At 33.2% G+C, this 26,076-nt stretch overlaps 5 protein-coding genes across 5 annotated transcripts; 3 read left to right on the forward strand and 2 right to left on the reverse strand.

Annotated features, from left to right (window-relative positions):
- Window positions 6,865-8,306, forward strand: LOC104776603. The gene has a single exon (XM_010500697.2). It carries the CDS (start codon window positions 6,917-6,919, stop codon window positions 8,192-8,194), a length of 1,278 nt encoding a protein of 425 aa, XP_010498999.1. The 5' UTR covers window positions 6,865-6,916; the 3' UTR covers window positions 8,195-8,306.
- LOC104776604 lies at window positions 8,488-10,180 on the forward strand. The gene has a single exon (XM_010500698.1). It carries the CDS (start codon window positions 8,570-8,572, stop codon window positions 10,154-10,156), a length of 1,587 nt encoding a protein of 528 aa, XP_010499000.1. The 5' UTR covers window positions 8,488-8,569; the 3' UTR covers window positions 10,157-10,180.
- Window positions 10,262-11,743, reverse strand: LOC104776605. Its single transcript, XM_010500699.2, has 4 exons — window positions 11,564-11,743; window positions 11,177-11,299; window positions 10,820-10,922; window positions 10,262-10,657 (listed from the first exon to the last, which is right to left on the reverse strand). The coding sequence occupies exons 1-4, from the start codon at window positions 11,656-11,658 to the stop codon at window positions 10,394-10,396; spliced, it is 585 nt and encodes a 194-aa protein (XP_010499001.1). The 5' UTR covers window positions 11,659-11,743; the 3' UTR covers window positions 10,262-10,393.
- On the forward strand, window positions 11,921-13,462 carry LOC104776606. Its single transcript, XM_010500701.2, has 3 exons — window positions 11,921-12,223; window positions 12,617-12,690; window positions 13,076-13,462. The coding sequence occupies exons 1-3, from the start codon at window positions 11,963-11,965 to the stop codon at window positions 13,161-13,163; spliced, it is 423 nt and encodes a 140-aa protein (XP_010499003.1). The 5' UTR covers window positions 11,921-11,962; the 3' UTR covers window positions 13,164-13,462.
- Window positions 13,677-17,335, reverse strand: LOC104776607 (phosphate transporter PHO1 homolog 7-like). Its single transcript, XM_010500702.2, has 12 exons — window positions 16,431-17,335; window positions 16,062-16,341; window positions 15,929-15,977; window positions 15,773-15,844; window positions 15,557-15,686; window positions 15,347-15,467; window positions 15,010-15,268; window positions 14,827-14,931; window positions 14,699-14,743; window positions 14,181-14,609; window positions 13,956-14,092; window positions 13,677-13,872 (listed from the first exon to the last, which is right to left on the reverse strand). The coding sequence occupies exons 1-12, from the start codon at window positions 16,957-16,959 to the stop codon at window positions 13,773-13,775; spliced, it is 2,256 nt and encodes a 751-aa protein (XP_010499004.1). The 5' UTR covers window positions 16,960-17,335; the 3' UTR covers window positions 13,677-13,772.

Here is a 26,076-nt window from a genome sequence, read left to right on the forward strand (position 1 = left end):
AAACCACCGGTTGAGAAGGGGGTGGCGATGGAAAGGCGGCGTGCTGACAAGTAGCTTTTCCGACTGGATCCACTAGACACCGGGAGGGGCATGGACAGCAGAGATCTAGAGTCCTGAGGCTTCGCGGTGGGAGAGGGATTGAAGAGTAGAAAAATAGCTTCGTTATCTCAGTTTCTCGCGGACATGATTTTCTTAGCCAGAAGGCGACACCACCGAGAGTCGTCGTCTTACACCCCGGACATAGGAATTCAGGCAAGGCAAGGATTTGTTCAGATCTGTACACTGAGAGAGGGGTCAGGTCTACTAGCCGCATCATGGGATTTGGGGAGAAAGGTTGATTCGAGCTGAGGGTCAGCAGAGCGATCCCTCGCCGTCTGACTTTGGATGAGTATCAGATAAGAAGACTTTCCAACGGGGGAGAGGAGACTTGAGGATGAAACTGAGGGAGAATGATTAATTGAGATAGGCACCAACACAGAATTAAAAGGAAACAGGACAAGTAAACAGAAGCAGAAAGAAGACAAAGGACCCGACGCCGGCAAGCCGGAGCTTTACCGGCGTCGGAGCAGAATTCGCTTGAGGGGTTCTCGATATTTGTGGTTGAGAGAAAAATGTTTTCTTCGTCCTCCATACTTTAAAATGTTAAATTATATCTTATACTCCAAGTTCCCACAACTTCCTTCATTAGTAATTGCTAAATCATCTTCCTCATGGTGATTAACTGTGTGTTGGGCGAACATACTTAGTGTTTCATATTAGTTTCTTCAAATTATTTCACATTCAAGATGTTTTAAAGACTTAAAAATAAGTACTACGGTCACAAGAAATTTAAGGTGAGTGAATTTAGGTGAACAAAAGAAGTTAAGGTTACCATTGTTTGTCCATCGAGAGCTAATTAATGATATTTTCCATGGCATTGCGTTTGTAAAATATTTCCTCAGTATCACAAAAAATGATTTTTTAGGATTTTTTCTTGTATCACATAGATTGATTTTCTGTAAATTCTTATTAATTAATGGTACAAATTGTAAATTTCAAAAATTATTAAATAAAAAAATATAAGTTTGATGAATTACTATTGATTATTAGGTATGAGAAATGTGTTATTATAAATAAATAATATATTTATAGTTAAATATTAAATGTTTTTCTTAATTTATGTAAAAATCTTCAAACATCATCATAAAGGGGATCTAATGGAAGTTGTGGTTATATTAATCTGACATAATTTTGGGATTAGTGCCTACAAAAACTTAAGGTCTTGACAAGCTAAATTGTAAAATTTTGGGATTAGTGCCTACAAAAACTTCTCAGCCAATGTTGCTTTAAGATTTATTGTTTTTGAGATTTAGGATTCTTTTATATATATCGACATTTTAAATGTTGAGTTCCTAACTGAAATTTCTCGAAATTCTTTTCTCCAATTATGTGTAGATATAGGGAATTAATATCTTGGCCACCTGACGTTGCATCATGTCCAACCAAGTGTGTTAGACTTCTCCACTTATGTAATTTCTTCTCCAAGTGTTTCAAATATGTTTGTTAACGTCAAGTTTTCATTAGAATTTTAAGCAAAAAAGAAAAGAAAGGCCAATTATGTATTGATCCGTTTGGCTGTAGCCATCATTGTCGAGCTAAGAAGCTTGTGATACCCTAACCATTTACAGTGTGATAATATATTGATTAATTTGCTATTATTTGAGCTTCTTTTTATTTTCAGTTACATATTTTAAATGTAAGTTACTTAAATGTTAACCAGTTTTTATATCTTAAATACAATCTATTTTGACCAAAAAAATAACAAAATATAACTAAATGTGCAACTAACACCCACAGAGACAAAACATGTACTACTAATTATATTATACTTTACTTAAAATATAAAAACTAGAATTCATAACTGTTTGGATAACAAAGTCTGTTACAAGACAAAGATTCTTATAACTTTGTAGTTTGTACGACGTTAATTCTCTCTTAACTTTTATAACACATGATTTTTTTTTTTATTATAACACATGAACTTTTTAAACAAATTCAGACAAATTTTTTGACATTACTTTGTCTAAAATTCACAATATTGTTTTTTTGATTAAAAAAATTTGAATTCAAAAAAAAATTTCCCTAAAAACAAACATTCTTGAAGAGAAAAAGAATTTGTAAAATATTGAACAGAAAAGGTATGTGGTTACTAATTATTGTGTGGACATAGATGATATATAGTTTTGTCATATGGTCTGACCTCTTTTATATCTAATATATTGGATCTTGGAAGTCTTTTGTTTTTAGCTAATTTCAGCAAATTCGCGCGATGCGTGAGTAATTATCTAATCCAATTTTCATATATTTTGTTTCCCAATTGAATATTCATATGTAAAATTATTATTTGAATATGTATCAGTTTTAGACTTTGCTATTTGGTTGTTTAGATGTTATCAGCCAAATTTTATGATTAATACTGACAGATATATAATGTATGAGTTTTAGACTTTTATTATTGGAATATTCATATAGAATATCCATATCAAATCAAATATTCTTTATTAATAAAAATCTAAATAGTTTAGTGTTTTGGATTAATATATTTTCGGCTAAGCCTAAGAGGCTAAAACTGACATACCAAAATTATATTAAATCCAAACAATTCGCTCAGCTTTAATCCATCACTACTGTATAAAATCTACCAAGCATCGATTCATTTTGATTGATGCAACACAATCATGATCTGATTTGAGTTAAGTGTAGATTATGTACAACCAGGAAATAAAGGACTAAGATTCAAAATTTGAAACCTCTATAAAAGCCATAAGCTGAATAAATTAGTGTCAGTTCATCACTCTCACTCTAGTCTAAATTTCTAAAATTCTAAAAACAATTATTCTTTTAAAATTTAGATACACTTTCATCCGCTTATCTCCAGCCCCGAGTATTTAGCAAACTCATCAAAGATTTGAATTATCCCTTCAACGGATCTCTTAGTTTCTTAGATAATTATCTTTGACCTCATTATTGTGATCAAGAAAGACACAGTGTATTTCATTACTTTGAAATCTCAATTTGAGAGTTACTTGCTATTGATTCTCTAGAGTTAGAAAATAGTATATACTTGTCTAATTTTTTTCCCATGGTTCTTAGGTGATATTGATGTTGTAGACAGTAGCTAACCATGTTGTCTTTTTGTATTTCCTTACCAGGCTGAGAATGCACATGGTCTTGTTGATGTTGCTCAAGTTCAACTTCAGGTTGGAAATGTAAGATCTCTTCTAACTTTTAAGTTTATGGCTTTTAAATATCAAATTGAGAGTTAAATACCATTACAATATATTCATGTGGTAAGTTTAAAGTTTGGTTAGTTTGTTTAATAAATGTTGTCTGGATATAATTTCCTTTCTGCAGATTACAAGACATGTCTCTCGCATCGTCGGTGGAAGGAGGTGCCACCGTGTGGATAGAAAACCTAAAGAACCAATTACTAAAGATGCAAGAATCAGAGGAACCCTTATAAAAGTGCAGACCCAAGTAGCTGATCATGGAAGGCAATCTATGAATCACATGGATAGTTTCCTGTCAGGGTAGTTTACCCCGTAGTTGTAAAATCCCCCCACATCTGAATCATACTTTACTCAGCAAATCTTTCCAGTGTACCAGATTCTTATTCTGACATTCCTTTCCCTTTGGGCCTGTTTTCGACTTGATATATGTTGGTTTTTATTTTGTGTTTCTTGCAACATTTAATTGTAATGAATAACATATAATTGGAACGTACACTTGATTTGCATCATTGACTTACAAATTTTGCTTTCTCATTATTAGATTTTTAACAAACACAAACAAATAAAATGAAATGGTGAACTCACAACCTAATAATTAACTAAATCATAAAAGGATAGTGATACTAGGATTTTTGTATGTCTCCTAGCAGGTTCAATTAACTTTATGTGTTGTAGCACTTAAGGTGTCAATCCAAATGGGATGTTGCTAGCAATCAAGATGCAATCAAGAAATCACAAGTCAAACCAATTCAATGAGTGGTTTTATCTCTAACAATTCTAGAATGATCATAATGCAAGACGGAAATGAGTTACAGAACTAGAAACGAGAATGCATGACAAGAAGCGAAAATGAATGAAAACATAAACGAGTGTAAAGCATGAACTAAACAACAAGAAGCGAAACAGTCTCACGAATGCAATAAAAATCAGAAAGAAAGAAATCCTAAGGATGGGAGTAATCGATGTCAGTGGAGTCTCCTAGTCTATAGAGTGTTTAACATGTCACAAGTAAACTATCCCTAAACAATGAACATCACGACTTAGTTAACTCAATCTCTTGACATAAGCTACTCAGACTTAATCACTTCCAAACCTAGCTCTCGCTAGAGAAACATGATCAAGCAGACATGGCAAACAAGTTCATTCATGTCAACAAACATCCTAGACAACTAATCTCTTAGGCTAGGAATGTAAGTCTTTGGCACTAGTAGATATATAAAACAAACTATTTGGTTCTTGTTATTTTCCTTCGAATTTTCTCATGACAAAAGAAATCCTTAGAGTCTTTGAATATAGGTTTAATTTATGGAATTAGATAACCAAACCATGTTTGCACAAAAAAAGAAGGAAAAAAAGATAACCAAACCAAGGATACTGAGAGTGCTGGCTCTGGTCTTTGATTTCTCGAATATGCAACTGAATTTTTGGTTCGTATTGACACATGCGTAAAATGATTTATTTTCATAACGTGGGTGACGTAGTGATAATAATTAATCACTAGATACGAAAGGATCCCCAATATATGTCAAATTCGAAGTCCACATCACGTGCTTAAATCATATTCACATAATTTGGTTACGGCTCTTTATTTTTAGTTTTTGAGGTCATATATGGATGACTCTTCCTTACTAAATTAATTTATAGTTAAAACAAATTTCACTAATTGAATTACTAATTAATCTCTTCCAAAGATAGAGTGACATGTTCTCATCTACTCACATAAGAAAAATACGAAAAGCTTTCAAATATACATATGTTACCCTTTGTCAACTTTACAATATGCTAAACCAAACATCACCAGTTTTATTTTTTTTTATTTTCTCGGACTTTTGGATCTTTGCCCGGACCAATTAGCCACATTACCTTACTGTCTCTAGCTACTTGAACTTGTAGCCATATAAAATGTTTTTGATCAATAGAATGATACATCTATATATGGTATGACTTGTTTAGAAACCAATTAATTAACAAGCCAACATTTACACGACTTGATATTTATATTGAAGAGTTATTTTCTCGAAACTTAAAATGTATATTGACAATGAAAACAGCTTATCGTCTAATATACCTTAATAGCTAGACAAGATAAACATACCAGTCCACATCTTGCCCCTTTGGAAAATAACCTCCATCATCGTGCCATTTATTGTTAAATTGATAGTTGTTTCTTCCTCATCTTTTCCTATAATTTTCTAGTTCTTACATTGGGATGAATTATGTTCTTGTTGTAAATCATTAAGAATGAATCTCCATAACCGGCCTACATACATGTCCAAGTCTACAAGGCTCATCGGCCATCTTCTCTTATTCTAAATCGGTTTAGGAATCCTATTGGACTTAGAGTTTATGTACTACTATATATGTACTCTATTCAATTGATTAATGAGATATACACAAGAGAATACAACCTTCGAGTTTCTCTACTTTCATAACAGTTCTTACATTATTATTCATTTCTTATTTCATATGATCAAAAAGATAATTATTTTGTCTTTCTTATATTATTCAAACCCACAATGGAAATTGTGAGGGTTTAAATCCCACATACTATACTACTTTTAAATTTTACTTTTTTCTTTTTTTGCAATTAAGTTAAATCAAAAACGAGTATTTCTTGACTTTCATGAGGAGAAAATCAGAACACTAAAAGTATTTTGTAAAGGAGCAAATTAAATTAAAACATCTAAGTTCCAAATGGTGGGAATATTATTTATTTGTGTATATCCAAAATTACAACTATAACACAATTGCCTATTGTCACTAATGATTAATTAGGTAGAATAAAAAGACATGTTTCTGCTTGTTTAACACACATACTCTCATAGCTATCATTCATTAGACGTTGCTCTAAATATACAGATTTAATTATGACTATGGCTGTCTTTCTTTATAGTGTCTACTGTCTAGGGACCAGTTTTGCATGAAACATGAATATAAATATTGGCAGTTTCGGGTAGCTAAACCAATTCTCAACTAACAAAGTTTTATAAAAGAAAAGACATTTAAATCTCATAAATTTGGAGGTTATAAAAAAAAAATATATTGTAAAGTGAAGCTGAGCATTTTAGCTTACTCATAAGTAATAACTTCTGCTAATTAATTTCATTAATCTTAGAAATTAGTGAGTCAATTTCAATAATAAAATAGAACTAATTAGTTTCAATCTTAGAAATTAAAGTTTAAGAGGACTACTTTGCAAATAAAATAGTTCACCTCTATTTATAGAGAAAAAAATAGAGTTCCCCTATATATAGAGAAAAAAAATAACAATCTCTATTATAGAGGTGAAAATAGAGATTCATTGGAGCAAAACTACTCTATAATAAAGTTTACATGTGAAAATAGAGGATTTGGAGATGCTCTAAGTCGTAACTTCTGCTAATTAATTTCATTAATCTTAGAAATTAGCGAGTCAATTTCAATAATAAAATGTGTCGTAGTTGGGCCTTTACTATAAAAGCTTAATGGGATATTTTTGATTTACCCAATCTTGATTCTCTCATATAGCTCACCATTGAACATCAAACACGTGTGATATTTGAAGTTCGCAACTAGGTAAGTCATCCAAACAAAATCTGTGGCCCGTTGCATTTCACTTCAATCAGAGGCTCATAGCAACAACTTTGCTTTCCATATTTCTTCAAGCCATGGCTGTCAAATTTCATGTAAACCACTCCTGCATTGTCACTGCCACTAGAAACAGATCATCTGTTCTCTCGCTTCAATACCTTACTTACCGGAACAAATGTTTTTTTCCTTTCTTCCTCACAGTCACAAGATGTTCCACCACCAAAAGTAGTGAAACGGGTCAAGATTCGACCTCGATCTCTTTGAAGAGAGGGCTGGTTCTTGATCTCGGCGTCTCTAAGGACTCCTGGGACAGTGAGGAGATTGGTTCTCCGGTAGTGAAGAGATTCTTAAGTGATAACGAAGAGAGATGGCACATGTGGTACCATGGAAGCTCAAAGCAAAACCCTGTTTCAGATTCCATCGGCTTAGCCGTTTCAAACAATGGGATCCATTGGGAAAGAGGGAAAGGTAAGGTTGAGTCAAACGAAGATGTGGGTTTGGTTATGAGCAATGGTGAAGACTGGTGGGGATTTGATACAGCAAGTGTTCAACCCGGTGAAGTTGCGATAATGTCAAGTTCTAAAGTCAGAGCTGATAGCTCTGTTTACTGGATGTATTACACAGGCTACAGTACTGAGACGGTTGAGATTCAACCCCATGGTTTAACTTCCGTGTTGGGAAATCCAGAAAGGTTTCTTCTTTGTGATGAGAATGTTGAGAAATCTAAGGTTTATAGGTCACTCCCTGGTTTAGCAATTAGCCAAGATGCTAGGCATTGGGCTAGAATTGAAGGTGAGCATCATAGTGGTGCTTTGTTTGATGTTGGGTCTGAGAAAGATTGGGACTTTCTCTATATTGCATCCCCACATGTAGTTTTCCATGGAGATGGTGATCTAAGAATGTATTACCATTCTTTTGATGCTCAAACCAGTGAATTCTGTATTGGGATGGCAAGGTCTAGAAATGGGATCAAGTGGTTGAAATTGGGAAAGATCATAGGAGGAAGATATCCTTGTGTGACAAGGAACAAAAGAGATGAGAGTTACATGATGGCCTATGAAGGTGTAGATGGTAGTGGGAGAACGACCATTGGCTTGGCGGTATCAAAAGACGGGATTAAGGATTGGAAACGGGTTCAGAACGAAGAAGCTGTGGTTGTGGTTGGTGAAGGCGGTGCGTGGGACAACGAAGGAGTAGGGTGTCCATATTTGATTGAGATGGATGGAGACTCTGATCATCAATGGAGATTGTATTACAGAGGTGTTGGTAATAGTGGCAAAACAGGGATAGGGTTGGCTGTCTCTGAAGGGAATGAGATCACTAAGTTTACAAAACAGACTGGGATTCACTTGTGAGAGACTAACAAACAAAAATCAATCTCTATTGCTCTTTTGATTATCAATGACACATTACTGTTTTGATTAAGCGGTCTAAAACTACATTACTATTTAGTAAATTGTTAAAAGATAGAGGACTCTAATTAATTGATTAATCAGCTGATTAAAATCTGATTAATTTTTTTTATAAGTAGTTTCATGACCGTTACAGCAAGTGGGACAAAAACAAAACAATGGTTGTAAAAAAGGCAAATCCGACCGTTACAAAACTGTTAACATTTAAGTGTCTGTGAGAAACAATCGTAGATGAAAGCCAAAATCCAAAACTTTCTATTGATTAATCTCAGAAAATAGCAATTCGAGCTAGAGGAAGAGAGAGGCGGATCATTGGAGATGTTGCAGAGCTTGAGATCCAAAGCTACGGAGCTTCTTCTTCGTGAAGAATGGGGAGAATCCATAAAGATCTACACTCAGTTCATCGATCTTTCCCGGATCCAAATCTCAGACACTAGTGAATCCGACCCGGATCCGGATTCGGTTGCGAAGCTCCGGAGATCTCTCTGCTTGGCTTTATGCAACCGAGCTGAGGCGCGAGCAAGGCTACACGATTTCCTGGAAGCGTTGAGGGATTGTGATCAAGCGCTTGAGATCGAAAAGACTCATTTCAAGACTCTTCTCTGTAAAGGTAAAGTCTTGCTCGGTCTGAGCAAATACTCATCGGCTTTGGAGTGTTTTAAGACAGCTCTGATCGACCCACAAGCGAGTGGTAACTTGGAGACTGTTACTGTGTACATGGAGAAATGTAAGAAGCTCGAGTTTCAGGCAAAGACTGGATCTTTTGATTTATCTGATTGGGTCTTAAGTGGGTTTCGTGGGAGATGTCCTGAGCTTGCTGAGTTTATTGGGTCGATTGAGATTAAGAAATCTGAGCTTAGTGGGCGTGGATTGTTTGCTACTAAGAACGTTGTTGCAGGGACTTTGGTCTTAGTTACAAAGGCGGTTGCGATTCAGAGAGGGATCTTAGGAAATGGAGAGTCTGTTGAGAAAGCACAATTGGTTATGTGGAATAACTTCGTTGATGAGGTTACTGAATCCGTGAGGAAATGCGATAGAAAGCGTCGAGTTGTCTCCGCGTTGTCCACTGGAGAAGACGAAGACAAGCTGGAGATACCTGAGATATCTCTGTTTAGGCCTGATGAAGCAGTTGAAACCTGTGGTGACTCGAAACAGAGTTTGGATTCGGAGAAGCTATTGAGTATTCTTGATGTGAATGCTATGGTGGAAGATGCGATTTCAGCTAAAGTTATGGGGAAGAACAAAGAGTATTACGGTGTTGGGATATGGACTTTACCGTCGTTTATTAACCACTCGTGTCTTCCAAACGCAAGACGTGTTCACGTTGGAGACTATGCCATTGTTCATGCCTCGAGAGATATTAAAGCTGGGGAAGAGATCAGTTTTGCTTACTTTGACGTGCTTTCACCACTGGAAAAACGGAAAGAGATGGCTGAGTCGTGGGGATTTAGTTGCGGATGCAGCAGATGCAAGATTGAGAGTATGTTGTATGTTACTAACCAAGAGATAAGAGAGATCGAAATGGGGTTAGAGAGAGGCGTAGATGCAGGGAACGCGGTTTATATGATTGAGGAAGGGATGAAGAGATGGAAGGTGAAAGGGAAGGATAAAGGTTTGTTGAGAGCATCTTATTGGGGAGTTTATGATGAGGTTTATAACTCGGAGAGACTTATGAAGAGGTGGGGAAGGAAGATTCCAACAATGGAAGTTGTAATGGACAGTGTCTCTGATGTCATTGGAAGTGATGAGAGATTGATGAAGTTGGCCGTGGAAGGGATGATGAAGAAGAATCTAGGTAGCAGTAACATTGTGGAGATGGAGAAAATCTTGAAGCTAGGGAAGGGTGTTTACAGCAAAGTTGTATCGAAAAAGAAAGCATTGAAGACTCTAATTGGCCTAGAGTGACGAGTATTTTCAAATTGTAGGATCATAGAGAGAGATAACCATTTTGCTTTCTGTAATTCCTTGCCTCATGGAAGAAAACATCCAGTGAAATTATTACAAAGACAGTGAAATATGGAAATAAAACTTGTTTTATTTTCGAAACATTTTGTAGTCAAAGAATGTCATATACGAAAAAGAAGGTTCTACAAAGAGAAATTGGATGAAGAGTTGCATAAAAGAAGAAGATGATGAGAGAAGTTATTCTTCAATCCAATTATCCAGATTCGCACTTCCAGTTTTGTCCTGCAGCAACACATCTTTCTCAGTTTTCAACTGGTTAACTAGCCTGCGAACGCTAGGAGTCTGGAACCGATCCTTGGCGGATTTCTTCTCTTGAGTCATTAACGCTTTCTTAGCACTAGGATATGGTTTAGGAGGTGGATCCTTATCTTGCATTTTCGCAAGCTCCTTTAAACGTTTGTATGCTTTCTTCATTTCCTTTCTCTCTGAGAGATATTCCATCTGAAAAAAATGCAAATCAGTAAGAAGAAGAATAACATCTCCAGTGTTCAAAGGAACAGCATCAGCAGTAGAGGCATTACGATTCTCAGCTATTCCAAGTACAAGTTTAGAAACAAACTTCCTTTCTTAGCTAATCAAGACTTTGCAAAAGAAAATACTTACATTAGCTACAGACATGGCATCATCCTCATTAATACCATGCTCCTTCAGTTCAAGGACACGGCAACCATAGACACGAGCTGGATCTGGAACAAACGCCGAAATCCTAGAGGATTGAAAATAGAAAAAACACATTATACAAACTAACAAGAATACAGATACATCCAGAACGAATGGTGAAACTCTCCCACTAAATCAGGATATAAGACAGACACTAACCATTAGTAACTAGTTCAAGACAAGAAGTTCAGCCAAAAAAAATGGTCTGGTATTCAACTTTTTGTTTCTTTCTAGAATAATCTTTTCGAATAAACCATCTTTGGTTACAAATGCAGAGATATAGAGGTAGAGAATTTTTACTTGACAGGGTCGTCAATCTTGGTTCCAGGATGCTTATTGGCGAATTTGCGAACATAAACATCCTCAGGGAGAACAATCTTCTTGATTTTCCCATTAGAGCGAGGAAACACATGAGGAGGTGAACTACGCATCAAAACCAAATCACAAGACACACTCATTTCAACAACAGTTAACAAACCTGAAACCTTAAAAAAAAATCCTAAATCCAAATCTCACAGACGTAAAAATCTCAACTTTATATTCAAACTGAATTCATTTACAACCAAATCAGAAACCCTATAATGGAATGGATCTAATTGATCGATCAATCCAAATCATTTGGAAAAATACAGAAGGGAGAGAGAGAGAGAGAGAGAGAGAGAGAGAGAGAGAGAGAGAGAGAATTACGCTTCCATGGCTTTAAGCCACACAGGCTCACGAGTAGCCAATCCACCAACGAGCCTCCTGGTTTTGGAAAGCAGATCACCTTTCATCCACGACATTGTTGCTAAGATTCTTCACTTTACTTCCTTCGCTTGATCTGTACCCAACGACGACGGAGCAACGAGGGTTTTCGAAATGACTCGTATCGGCAAAAACCTCATGGTTTATAAATCAAACCGGGAAATTGCACTTTAAAATTACGGTCCAGAGTCGGTTCTCTCGTATCAAAATTAGAAATTTTATGGTTTGATTCGGTTCGTAAGATAAAACGATGTCGTTTTAAGCTTTCATATATTATACCCTTCGTTCTCTCACAGTCTCACTTCCGTCAGCTGTATTAGATTTTGGAGACAAATTGCATCAATGGCATTGAGACTGACATCGCTAAAACGCGCCGCGGTTGAGACATGCCTCATCTTGGAAACCCGAAGCTTCAGCCACGTGGCGGCGATGCCTTCACCCATGAACGGTGCTTTCGATCGGCCCATTTCTACGCCGCCGTTGGTTTTACCTGAGTTCGATCAGAATCAACCGAGTTCGATCGATGAGAAGAGCTTCGGATTCGGGCTTCCCAGTTTTGCTTTCGATGGATCTATGGAGCTAATGGCTGTGCCTAAGAAGAAGGTCACGGAACTCTCAGTCTCTCTTATTTGGTTTTTCTCCTTTTCGTTTTCCGCTTCTGAAATGTTGAAAATTTCTTTAGGGTTTTGAATTAATGTGGCGTCTGGGATTTAGCTTTTTTTGATGGATTCAGGGGTTTATATAGGGTTTTAGGGAGCCTATCTTTATAAAAATGTTGTCTTTTTGGCAGTTTTTGAGTGTCCATTTCTATTTGCTTTTGTATCTCTGGGTTTAGGCTCACTTCTAAATTGATTTGGTTCCTTAAGGCTCATATGTATTTTGTATGTTCTTGGGAGTTAGGAGCTATCTAGTATGAAAATGTGTAATGGACTTTTTGTTTTTTTTCCTTGGAGAATGATAGTGTTAATCAAAGTTGTTACTTTATGAAAAATGCAGATTTCTAAACACAAAAGAGGGATAAGAAATGGGCCGAAGGCTCTTAAGCCTGTTCCTGTGATCATCCGTTGCAGGTAATAGATTGGCTTCTCTTGTTGCTTTATTTGTTTGATGGTTCTTAATCTATTCATAGGTCTAGTTTGCTATGGGATGTCACTGTTTCATTCAATAGAAGTATAAGCGATATGCTTTTTGATTCAATATTCTATCCTTTAGCATCACTTGTTAGAAACTGCATATCATTTAAGTAACTAGAACTGTGAACCTTTAACAAGTTTGATGAAATAACTTTTTGTGTTCATCGCGGTACAGTAGTCAACTTGTTTGGCCGTGGCAATAAATCACACTTGTTTGGCCTTGGCATATGCTTGATTTAGTATTTGTATCGCTTATCATGATCTCATGATGAGGGCACTTGTATATACCGCTGTTTAAGTGCATACTCTTTTTGTGTTCCAGGAGTTGCGGGCGAGTTAAGCTGCCACATTTCTTCTGTTGCAGCGGTGAGCGGCTAAACCCTAGTGAGCAAGGCAATTCGAACAACTGATAAAGGTTTCCAATATCATCACTCCTTGTTGGATATCAAGAGGCAGCAACCTTGGATTTTTTAGTAGTAGACTCGAGTGATATGATAGACTTAGTTGATGCTGTTTTGGCAAACTATTTGGGTTTTTGCTGCAAGATCAATATGCTCATGCTTCTTTTGACAAATAATGTTATTGTCATTGCTTGTTGCAAAGTCTAGGCCAGGTCATTTTCATATACTGTATGTGCTCTTAGACTTTGATTCAACGGCTAACGCCTAAATCTATTTTAAATATGGAGAAATATATTCACGTGAAACCATCTATGCAAGCTTTAGAGACGCTCAAGTCTTACGCTTGCTGTCTCAATACCTCCTAGTTTCATAGTGTGTTATTACAAGGGTAATTATTGGTTTATCATAGTTAAAGTAGCTTACATGTGTGATCGCTGTTGTTTGGGAGGTCTATAAACTTATTTTGGTTTGAAATCTGATTGTTAACCCTAAGGTAAGATTGTTATATCCGAAGCCTCATCATACTCATTTCCTCCTTTATTGTTTTACAAGCAAGCTCTATACAAAATTGGAGTACCACTCATGTGGAAAATCCTTGATTTGATAACAATCTAAGATTTAACTATCTCCATCTTCCTCTTCATCATAGTTGAATGGTAGCGGAACTGATTTGAATGCTCTGAACTTTCCCACATTGTTCAAATGCTCATTCTCCAACCTTCACAACCAGAAAAAACAAGAACCCTTAAGTGAAAAATGCTTTTAAAGGAGGATAGATTTTCTTTTTGGTTCAGAAGTTACCTAAAGAAATTCCAGATACCACGACGTATGATCTCAAGAGCAGCAAGAAGAGCAACCATAGTTTCACGATGTAAGAACAAGAAGTTGAAATCCAGTACGGTCTGCAGCCACGCCAACCTCAACACAATGTTTAAGACCTATAAAGAAGAGAAGACGGAAACAAAATTATAAAGAAAATCATAAATCAAGGATTTGTACTGTTTCTTTCATTTTCTTAGTTCTCACCATTGCAATGTAGTAAACAGATTTGTGAGGAACAAGAAGCTTCTCTCTCAACCAATATTTAGATGGATTGTGAAGCAATCCCCAGTCAAAAACAATGTCCCAATATGTGCCGTAAAAAGTTGCCAATGCTGAGAAAACCCATGCAGCTATTTTCCAGATGTTTCCAGCTCTGTTAAAGCTATAAGCTGTTCTCAAGCACACAGCGACAACGGTTAAGAAATACTTAAGAGCATTGTAGCCTTGGCTTGAATCTTTCTCTTCGATCCATCTTCGAACACACTGAAGGAAACGTGACCAGTAAGGAATCACAGCGACGATGAAGTAGAATGTGCTGTATACTTCGCTTGATCTGCAAGTGTTTTGCCTGTGCCTGAAATCTCCCCAACCATAGTAACATATGTAAAACTCCAGACTCCTCAGTGCTTGAACCTAAAAAATAAACAAAGTTGAGTAATGGTTTGAAACATTATGAAAACATGATCATGAAATTTAGAAGAATGTTATAAGAACATACAAACCTGACTTGTTAATTGGTCTGCCAAGAAAAAATCTGGAAGATTAACCTGCAAAATTTAGATGGAACGTTGAGAGATTTATCGATGTTTTTACTTTAGCGGGGAACAGTGGATATGCTTGAGTAAAATACCTTGTAGAGTGGCGCAGCAATGCAACGGAATACAACCGTGAGGAAAAAGACTCGGCTTGACCGATAAAAAATGTTGAAGGGACAGAAAAAAATAGCTATCACTAGCTGCAAAACATTGTACAAACCAAAAGTGTTAACATAATGATTTAAGTTTCTTTTTGGTTATTATGATGAACAACTTACAGCTAGAACAAAAAAGGGAAGAAGTTCAGTCATGGCCTTGTAGTCATTAGTGTTAGGATCCATCTCCATGTCAAGGTTTATTAGAACAGCGCAAAGAGCAAGCGTGCCTAGACCAAAGCTTAGAAGCAGAACATGTCTGTAACCAAGCTCTGTTCCTTCTTTGAATCCGAATATAAACGGGTAGTTCACTCGATATCGCTTCCAAAAGTATATGTTTGAAGCATACATGATCATGTGCAGAACCACAAATGCAAACAAACTGAAAAATAAGGTTCTTGTCAGCAAGAACATAGTGATTCAATTAGAGAGTAAGGTAAATTATGTAATTTGTTTGAACCTGTATAGAGGGAACATTGTCTCCATGTAGAGAGAATGTCCAACCGCGCCTAATAAATTACGAGCATGAGTGAACATGACGAGAGCAACCACTAGAGAGACTGTGCAACCGACGAAAAATCCTGAGAAACATTTTGGAAAGATTTTGATTAGTTACTCATGAACTACTGTTAGAAAACCTATGCGATTTTGGGAAATCTTTTAGTATTACCAGTAGAAAACGTTATTCGATGTTTTTCTTTTTTCACTTTTGGTCTTAAGAGATTCATTCCTTTGCTTCGATTCAAACCGGTGAAATGCTCAACGAAGATAGACTCAACTCTCACCATAAGCTTGTTGATCTGTTACATTAAATCAAGTTTTATTATAAAAAAAAAGGTTTATTAAAAGAAGATAAATAAGTTTTGTGTAGAGATATTGTATTAACCTCATCAGAGCTAGTGAGGTAGGACTTATCTACCATCTCCATGTATGATTTTGCCGCACTTCTTGAAGCAATCTGATAGAAAACATTTAGCAATAGCATATTAATAAGTATCAAGAAACTTAATATTATATATTACTGATTTAATCAATGTGTTACCTTATCATACTTCTTCATGATCTTTGAAATGGCCAATGTGTTCAAGAAGCTGAATTAATCAAGAACCAAAGCATGCATTTAATTAAAGTAGATCCTTTTTGACTTTTCATATTTTTCATAAGAAGCAACATACCTGTAATTCTGGAGATGTCGAAGCTTGCGATAAAACACGATGAAAACATTCTTAAGCCGTGCTTCTATTTTCTTGAGATTCTCTCTTGTAAATTTGAGCTCTTCTTGGTTAGAGAGCTTGAGGACGTTTTTTATTGTGGAAAGAGGAGTTTCTTGAGTTTTATTTAATCTGATATGGTCAAGAACACTTAACACTTCTGGCACACTCTCTTTCGTTGGATCTCTACCGTTTGATCCATTTCCCTCTACTTTAATTCCCAACTCTTCAGCTAATGTCTTCCCTTCAAAATCAAAAACAAACAAAAAAGATTCAAACTGTGTGTATTTTTCAGGATACACTTAATAACAAACAATCTCTGAAAAAACGTACTCTGTTCCTTAAAAATAAAAGCATTCATATCAACTGATACTGTTTCAGAGCAGTTCCAAGAAGAAGAAGATTGCTCAACTTTGATTCTGAAAGCAATCAGAGCATCCATTTGTTTGTTCAAAACTGATGCCTCTTTCACCATTTCCTCCACTTTAGACCGGTAAAAATGGTTCACTTTATCGAACTCGAGATCTAGGGCTTTAAAGAAGACAAGCTCTGACTCTCTCCCCGCCTCTGCAACTTCCAATATGGTTGTCTCGTATCTCTCAAACCCATCATCCCCAGTCGTTGCGTACACCAGAATGTCATGAATCTCGGGTTCCCAAGACGAGGAGCTGCGGCTATACCGCTTTGTCAGGCTGCTGAAGTTGCGGCTAGCAGATAGCTTGCGTTTCAAGACACCTGATCTCTCTGATCTTTTTAGTGAAGTTTGGATTTCTTGAAGAATGGATTTGAGACCAGCGTAATCCAGGTAAGCTTGTTGCCATTCTGGAATCATCTGCCTAACAAAATCTTTCCCAAACTTCATATCTGGTTTCGTCGCTCAATTTCTCTGGACTTCTCTGTAAAACTCAAGAATCCAGATCCAAATCAAAAACCACTTTTAGTTGAGATTTACCTCAGTGAAAATTTGGCTGTTGGGTAAGGAAAGAATAGGTTTCGAACAAAAAGGACAAGGCCAAGAAAAGAAAAAAAAAACCCTATGAAAAGCTAATAGGAGGAGAGGAAGAGACTAGAAAGGGTAAGAAGAACAAAGGTGGATTATAAGAATTTGCCAACCATGCAAAAACTTTCAACGAGTCTCTCAGAGTTTATTCAACGACGAGTCTCTTATATTATATATATGGTCATACAAATATCTCTATATATATAGATTGAGAGAGAGAGACTGAGAGACAGAGGGATGTTGTCGTTGAGTCACATAAAAGATTTGTAAGTAGATTTTATTTCACGTGAGAAAAATCAAAGGAATTGAACTGAAACTGAAAAAGACGTTTGGTGGTGGTGGGCTCTTTGGTGTACTGATTGTATCCCTAAAGATGATCTTGTGTTCCGAATGAAGACGAAAATAAATAATGGAATAATAACGAATGTACAAAAAAGTCTTCCTCTAAATTAATTATAATGGGGTTAAAGTGGTTGTTTGCTAATAATAAACATCAAAAAAACAAATTTATAGGAAAAGAAAAACAGGTGGACGATACACTTTTTGCGTGGACTGATACACTTCCACACTGTTCTAGTGGACAAGACACGGTTCACACAGTGACCAAGACATTTTTTTTACGGTGGATGCTAATACGGATCAATCATATCCATGATTTGATCAATCAGATAAGTGATTTGCAGATTCAATTATCCAACTATGTAAAGTAGTATATTTTGTCTTTAATAGCTTAGAATACCCTACTTCATCTCTACTTGTGTGTATTAGTTATATACTCCGTTTACGGTGGATGATTCATTTTTTTACGGTGTAGTTAAATACTCAATTCTACGCAAGTTGCAAATTCCAAAATTAGAAACTGCACTTTCAAGAAATCCCTCTTCATGTTGTTATCGCCTTTCAAGTTTCAACTCAATATCGATTTCCTTATAAACTATATAGACTTCAGATATTATATATCTTTAATTTCCTTATAACTACCATCATCTAACATACTCTATTAATTTGACTTGATGTGAAATCGCAACACTAAAAGAATAAAAACGGGTCTGGCTCATGATGTGTCGGTGTGGTAGATATATATTGTATCCAACAACTTTAAACTAACGACAGTTTTGTTTTGTTTTTTGCTTTATTTGACAAAGGTTAAAGACTACCAACAGTTCTTTTGTTTTTTCCTTTTCTTTCTTTTCTTGTCGTCCAGTACTTACGTTCATACTTCATACCATAACTGTAGTTTATGTGTTTTGTTTAATTAATTATTAGCTTACATATATGTATGGATTAATTTCATTCTTTAGGGTAAAAGAAAAGATACAATGTTTTCTTTCAAGAAAATCAATCGCATGAAACTTTATTACAATGCTATTTCAGAATTTGGGATATATATATATATATATATCATCAACATTTAGTTTTGAGGGGCAATGTTTTTGGTAACTACTCTGTTTATATCACTATTTCTTAATTGTTAAAAGAATGAGTCACCTGATAAGATGTTATTGTTTTTGTTTATTCGAGAGATCCGTTATTAAAGTCTTCACTAGGTTAGTGCGGGTTATGTTTATAAACAAACTTATTTTTGTATATATAGTCAAACTTATACTAATTAAAATTAGTTTGATTTTTAGTTTGGTTTATTAATGTTTGAAAATTTGAAATAATAATAGTTTCATCAATATTTTAAAATTTGAACAATATAATGGTTGGATGGCAACAAACTAAGTCAAATAAATGATTGGTCCCGTTAGATTCTATTAAAAACGGGACAGGACGGGACGAAAACATAAATTCTCGAACTCCGGTATGGAATAAACATATATATAATTCATAGTATATTTATATATCATATGTTATAATAAAAATATTACAAAATTACTTGAATTCTTTATTTTTATTATTTTTATATATGGTTCACCTATATTAGATTAGTTTCTTTGTTTCTAGGTTTGAACATGAGGTACAGCGCAAGATATTTTTTGTTTTACTGTATTTTGAATATATATTTTTTTCTCGTATTTTAAATCTTTTAAGTGTTAGTCAAGGCGTTATAGCATTGTTTTAATTTGACTTGTTATCATATTTACCGTTATTAAAATTAAATTTTTATTATTTAATAACAAAGTGAATTGGTAGTTTTGTTTTTTGTTTGTATTAATTTTTATTACTCCACATTAATGATTTTGTTTTAGTTTTCATATTTGTTTCTTATATTGAAAATTTGCAGTATAAGCTTTTATTATTAAATTTTCTTTTATTATATATATATATATATATATATTCAAAGTACACGAAAAATCCATAAGTCCTTAAAATCTATATTAACATTTTTGAAGTACATTTTGTGTTCTACCTTTTAAGTTATATTTATTTACAAAGTTAATCCCTACAAAATTACACAAAATAATAACTAAAATACGGCAATTTAAAATAGAGTACTCAATTAATATGTCTATAAAATCGTTACACCAATTTGATTACTAATATATCTCTTCAAAATTAATTCTATTTTCCTAAATCAGTTTTTGTTTATGCTTATACAATCTTTACATTTAACATCATATTCCTAAATTGACATCTTGAATCTGGTTAAATAAGGGTTAATTCGATGTCAAAATATGGGTTAAATTCTCAGTTAATTATTTGGTTAACACTACAAATATTAGAATATTAGACATATCAAATTAAGGTAATTTAACTAAATTCTGTAAAAAATTAAATTATTAGCAAAATTGTTTCTTAATCAGATAATATCTTATAAATTACTTATTATGTATTTTATTATTTATACTAATAATGAAAAATCCAAATACTACTTAACTAAGGGCTTGACTGGTTCAAACGCTGCGGTTGCGGTTGCGGTTACGGGAGATTGCGGAAGCGGGCGATTGCGGTTTTAAGCGTTATTAAGCGTTTTGAACGACTGGTTTAGCGGTTTAAAATTGGTGCGTTTGCGGGAGGTTTACGACTGGTTGACTAGCGGGTGCAATAGCGGTTGGAACATAATAAATGTGATATCTAATATATAAATTTTTAAAAACACCAAAATTTTTATTAAACTTGATTTATAATTAAAATTTATTAAAATAATAATTATTCCAAAAAAAATCATAGTGAAATACTTATTCCTTTATGCATTTGGATTTTCACCAAAAATTTAATCAAGTAATTTGATAAATGACAAAACATATGCTTAGATCGTAGATCTTTTCTCTTTTCTCTTAGATCGTGGGTCAGTAGTTGCATCGGTAGGAATGGTCAAGTGTTAGTTGAGAAGGGTCACTGGTGATTGTTTTAATATTTTTCATAAATAATCTTATTTTTTTAAATTTTTGATGAAATATTATATTTATTTAGACTTTTTTGAACTTATGTGCGATGTGCCATTAAATTTACATCAAGTTTTCTGGGTTATTGTTAATTGGAATATTATTTTCTTTAATTGTTTATTTTATAATCTCTGCAGTCGTATCCGTACTTCATTTTCTCCCATCATTAATGAGCAAAATGGTTAGATAGAAAATATAACAAAAAAAATTTTCATTATCATTGATTTCTTTTAAGTTTTTTTACAAAAAAAAAAAATAAATAAATAAATTCCAACCGCAATCGCCCGCAACCGCAAACGCTTGCGGGAAGCAGCTTTTGGAATTCAGTGGTTTGGAGCAGTTGGAAGCGATTATGAGCGATTGGAAGCGGTTTGTATGATTGGTTCCAATCGCTAGCAACCGCTACCACCCGCAAACGCAGTGTTTGCGGGAGGTAGCGGGAGAACCAGTCAACACATAAATATAACACACAAATAGAAGTTAAAATTCTATTATATTAAAAAAAAAATTAGTATACTAAAAATTTCATCAAACTTACCCTTTATAAAACTCTACCTTGCTAAATATTTTTTTTCGAATTGAAATATTTTAGCATTCAAATCCACCCACCCGAAAAATTTGGTTATGTTGAGAGGCTTCAAGATGGATAATAATTTAGAATGTTATTGGACAAAAATGGGGAAATAAGTAATATATCCACCACCCGGAATTCTTTGTAATTGCATTTGAATCGCATAGTTATTCCTAAAGACTTGTTTAGTTGTAGAAAGAGGAGTTTAGAATGAGTGAGCTAGTATATATAGTTATCTCTTTAGTATGGTAATAAGACTCCATTAATGATTCAAAGGTCAGAATTCCAAGATTATACATGTACTTTGCAATTGAGGGTTACGTAAGAATTTTAAGCATGTACTCTCAAATATTGTTAAACAATGTAGATGGCAGGATTTCATGTATCTTAGACTAATCGTTTTTTCATTTGCCTTTATTGGACATGTCCAATTATCAATGTTTTCAGTTTTTGTTATGTACAGAATCAAAAAAACTGATATGACAGAGAAGCTAGAGCTAGAAAAAAAGAGATAAGAATAACAATATATGTCCACTTCTCCATTACTTTTTCCAAAATTCATTGTGCTATTAGTTCTAAATTTCTAAATTACAGGCACATAAAGAGACATGATGACCAAAAAATACAAAAAAAGGCCAAATAAAGTCGTTCATGTCATTAGAAAAATAAATTGAGATTGGTTGGCTAGAATAGACCACTTGCATAAGTGAAGCCAAATCTTTCGATGGTTTTCCATTCTCATTGGACCACCAGCTTTTCTTTTCTTACTGAAGAACCCTCACTTAAACTATGTCATGATGTGTTGTACCGTTTGCCATATCTATGGAATACAAAGGAAGCATTTTGGTAGAGTCGAATAAATATAGTAATGAGGTAAAAATATATATTTGCTTGATGAGTCTCAAAGTTGAGTAAAGATTGGTATTTATAAAGAAGGTAGGCGTCGAATTTATTGTTAAGGTGATCTTAGAAAGTAAGTAAAAGTTACATATACGATTAAGGGAAAATATTTTTTTAGCTCAATCAAAATGAATGATAGTAATATTTAAGGGAAGATTAGGAACTCATGATATAACAAATTTGATTTGTAGAAAATTGTAAATGATTTTGTTTAGGTATTAATATTATGCTCGAATATTTGGAGAATCAGCCACTTAGAGGATTCCAATTTCTAGTTGTATTAATTTCAAAAGGTAACTATATTTTAGCTACAATATATTATTGTTCCACTTTTTATGGTATGTACTATATAGGATTCGAGAATATGTTTATTTGAATGATGAAATAAGATTATTCACTCCATTTTTCATGGTAAGTAGCTTGTAATGGTTTAATTATTTCCTAATCAGACGTTTTTTTGTTTTTAATTTTGTTAGATAACTAATCCAAAGAATAAGCATTAAAATTAGGATCCGCGTCCTTTCCAGCCCAGATTCGAACGGGTTATCCTTGATCCGGATAGCTTTCTATATGGTCGCTTAAATATCCAAATTTTTAGCCTTTAAGACCATCTCGAATGTATATCTCTATTTTTTTCTCTAAAATAGAGTAACTAAAAAATAGAGCACTGTTTTTCTCCAATGTATTACTCTATTTTCAACTCTAAAATAGAATTAGTGTAAAAAAATAGAGGTGAGAATAGAGTTGCTTATATATAGAGCAATCCTATTATTTTCTCTATTTTAGAGTAAAATGTATAGTAGGGTTGGAGCAAATATTGCTCTATAATAGAGTTTTGACTCTAAAATAGAGTGGGGTTGGAGATGTCCTAACTGCCTTTTTTTTTTTTTTTGATTGCTCTTCCATTTTTTTTTTGAGATGGTATTGAATAGAATTCTGCATTTTTATTTCTTTTGAACTCCCTAACTATAAATGTTTAATATTTAATTTAGAAAACTATTTGAAAAACTTAATATATTCAAAATTAATTATTTATGCTTTATACACATATCCAAATAATATATATATATATATATATATATGAAATCTAAGAATATATCGTTATAACTTATAACCAATTATTAAAAGAGTTAGTCATTTGTTTATTTAATAATTGTTACCATTGTTTTAGGAAAGTTTACTTTTTTATTTTTAATTATGTAGGCAATTGGACTTGTTTGGTAACATGGATATATGATATGATTTTTTTTAAAATCTCTGATTTGTACTCCCCATTTAATAGTATAGATAATCATACTATTAATTATTAAATCATTTAATTATACCCAAAAAGTGGAAATTAGGACGCGTTTAGCACACTTTATTATTATTATTATTATTTTTTTTGCTTTTTGACCAACAAAGCATTTTATTTGAGTACCAATGTATCATATACTATACCATAGAAAAATTTAAGAGCATACATGTTTTTTTCACCATAGTCATTTCAAAACTTTAATTCTGAAAACAATTTTTCAAAAAGCAACTAATCATACTACAAGTATAATCTGATTAAACCCCCAAAATTAAGAAAAAAATAATCATATTCATTTTGAGAATTAGGTTAATATATTAATGCACCAACCACCACCACCAAAAATACTCATTCCATTCCATAACTGTCCTGTTGTCTTCTATCTCGGCCTCAATAATTAAGTGGAGTCATTGCACTAAATTTAGATAGTCAGTTTTATTGTATTTATAGAAATATATATATATATATATATATATAGAAATCTTAGACTTTGATGTAATTGTTTTTAGTACACTTTCACTCAATATTGCACTGTCTTCTTTTCGACATTTTCATTTTCAGTTCAGTACCTTTATCTACCATGTAATAACCATATACAGTAAAACCTCTATAAATTAATAATGTTGGGACCAAAATATTTTATTAATTTATAGTGATATTAATTTATCTATAAATTAATAATTATTATTTTATAGTGTAAATTAACAATTATTAATTTATAGGTATATTTTTAATTGTTTAGTTTAATAAAAATAATGAATTGAGACAATTTTTGCAAAATAAGATAAGAATTTTGGATGTTGTAAATTTTATGGTATTGGAATTGAATGTGAAATAATTAAAAAATATTATTGACAATGAATTACAAATATTATAGACAAATTCACTTATACATATGACATAAATATTCAAATTTATGAATAAGAATATCTATTCTCGTATTTTAATAGTCTATCAAACTATGAAAATGTAAATGATGCATATTTAGAAATTGAAAATTTTAAAAAATTTTAGCTGTTTTATGAAATGTTATAGAATATTTTATATCATTATAGTTTGAAGATACAACATAACAATTGTTTTATATATATGAGGTTTAAGAGAAACATACTTTACTATATCAGCATCTAAATATATATATATATATATATATATATGTAAATTTATATGATTATTAATTTATGATATTATCGGAACCATATTTTACATGGGGATTTCAAAAAAAATATTATCTTATTATCTTATCGAATTTTGTTAATTTTTACACTGTCCCGACTTGGGACTAGCAAAATTTATTAATTTATAGTATTTATTAATTTATAGAGTATTAATTTATAGAGGTTTTACTGTATTTTCTTGTCAAAAAGAAAAGAAAAATAATAACCATAGATTTTCATGTTAATTAAAAAATTATTTATTTATAATCTCACTAAATCAAAAAATATTTTATGCATATCAAAATAACTGATGTTGAAGATTTTTCATGTGGATTTTTTTTTAAAAAAAATCATTTATTATCTACATAAACACAATTTAAAAATAGTAAAAAACTAGTATCAAAATAAAAATGGTCATATTTGCATAGAAAAGTGTCGTGAGCAATGCCATTTGGATCAAAACAGACAACAAACTTTGATGAATTTTAGCATGTGTTTATTAAATCTGCATCATATTTATTACGATTTCATTTAAGTTTTTGTTCAATTCGTTATGCATCACTTGACCTGCACTAATCATATTTATTTACGTTTGATCCATTGTCACTATCTGGTTAATTAGCTAAATTTCTTATAGAGCATACGCCCTATAAAGTCATATGGTTGGAGAGAAATAAAAATACAGATTCAAAGAGGTAAATAAGTTCAAATACAAAAAACAATACAATTTTAGTTAGCATCAAAATTTCTATTGTTATACCATTTTCAACCTTACTAATATCATTTTTTTTTGGTAGAAGCCTTACTAATATCTGATTATTTTCTTTCTTAAAACCCCTTTCTTAATTCATCACGGGTGTCGGCCCCACTTAATAGTTTTTGATAATCAACCTGATTATTCGCCACACTAGTTAGGTTATATTAATTGGAGTTGTTACAACACCATTATCGAAATTATTAGAAGAAAAAAAGGAGATTAGTCCTTATCTTTTTCTTTTCTTTTTGATACAGCAACCGGAAAATTTGAACTAAATTTCTCTTTGTACTCGGGTATCTACAAAAGCCACGGGACATTCACCAGAGGTCGACCACAGTTTCGTTAATACATAGAATCTTGAACATATAAATCCAATATATTCGTTTTTAGAGAGTATAATTATAAAGGGTAATTTAATTGGTCTTCTTGAACTCTGAGATTCCATATTTATCGTTGACAGAAGATTTGGCTGCTACTTGTTTTAGAATTAAAAAGGAATTAATTGAATTGAATAATTGAAAAATGCATTTGTCTAAGTTACAGCTAGTCAGCTAGAGAACAGCATCTGTGACTACGATATATGTATGTTGAATTGTTGATCCTAATCTTTGACTCTTTTTATCTTTCTTTTTCTGCTTGATGGGGTTTTATCGCAAGGTACATGGCTGACTTCTCCACGTAATATTTTTTTCGTTATTCCGAAGCTTATTTAGTACCATCTTGAAAAAGTTGTTTTAGTTGGTAAATGATTTGTCTAATGATGACCGAAAAAGATTGGCTTTGTGTATGTTATGGCGTTTTTGGGCCGCATCACGCGTGTATATACGTCTTTTAATATTGGATTTAAAAATACATATATAAAAAAATATAAAAACACTACTTATATATTATGTTCTCCGATTTAATGAAATTATACATAAAACAATATTGTCTCTCCGATTTAGTGAAATTATGCATCTACACTCAAAAAG

The sequence above is a fragment of the Camelina sativa genome, chromosome 3 (assembly GCF_000633955.1).
Source record: "Camelina sativa cultivar DH55 chromosome 3, Cs, whole genome shotgun sequence".
NCBI classification, from domain to species: domain Eukaryota; kingdom Viridiplantae; phylum Streptophyta; class Magnoliopsida; order Brassicales; family Brassicaceae; genus Camelina; species Camelina sativa.

Coding starts and splice junctions, on each gene's coding strand:
- LOC104776604 (XM_010500698.1), top strand. CDS start 8,570: ATGTTGCAGAGCTTGAGATCCAAAGCTACGGAGCTTCTTCTTCGTGAA.
- LOC104776607 (XM_010500702.2), bottom strand. CDS start 16,959: ATGAAGTTTGGGAAAGATTTTGTTAGGCAGATGATTCCAGAATGGCAA. Junction 16,342..16,430: donor TTTTATTTTTAAGGAACAGA/GTACGTTTTTTC, acceptor TTGATTTTGAAG/GGAAGACATTAGCTGAAGAG. Junction 15,978..16,061: donor CGACATCTCCAGAATTACAG/GTATGTTGCTTC, acceptor TGATTAATTCAG/CTTCTTGAACACATTGGCCA.
- LOC104776603 (XM_010500697.2), top strand. CDS start 6,917: ATGGCTGTCAAATTTCATGTAAACCACTCCTGCATTGTCACTGCCACT.
- LOC104776606 (XM_010500701.2), top strand. CDS start 11,963: ATGGCATTGAGACTGACATCGCTAAAACGCGCCGCGGTTGAGACATGC. Junction 12,224..12,616: donor TGGCTGTGCCTAAGAAGAAG/GTCACGGAACTC, acceptor TGAAAAATGCAG/ATTTCTAAACACAAAAGAGG. Junction 12,691..13,075: donor CCTGTGATCATCCGTTGCAG/GTAATAGATTGG, acceptor TTTGTGTTCCAG/GAGTTGCGGGCGAGTTAAGC.
- LOC104776605 (XM_010500699.2), bottom strand. CDS start 11,658: ATGTCGTGGATGAAAGGTGATCTGCTTTCCAAAACCAGGAGGCTCGTT. Junction 10,923..11,176: donor AAGATTGACGACCCTGTCAA/GTAAAAATTCTC, acceptor TCAATCCTCTAG/GATTTCGGCGTTTGTTCCAG. Junction 10,658..10,819: donor ATGCCATGTCTGTAGCTAAT/GTAAGTATTTTC, acceptor CATTTTTTTCAG/ATGGAATATCTCTCAGAGAG.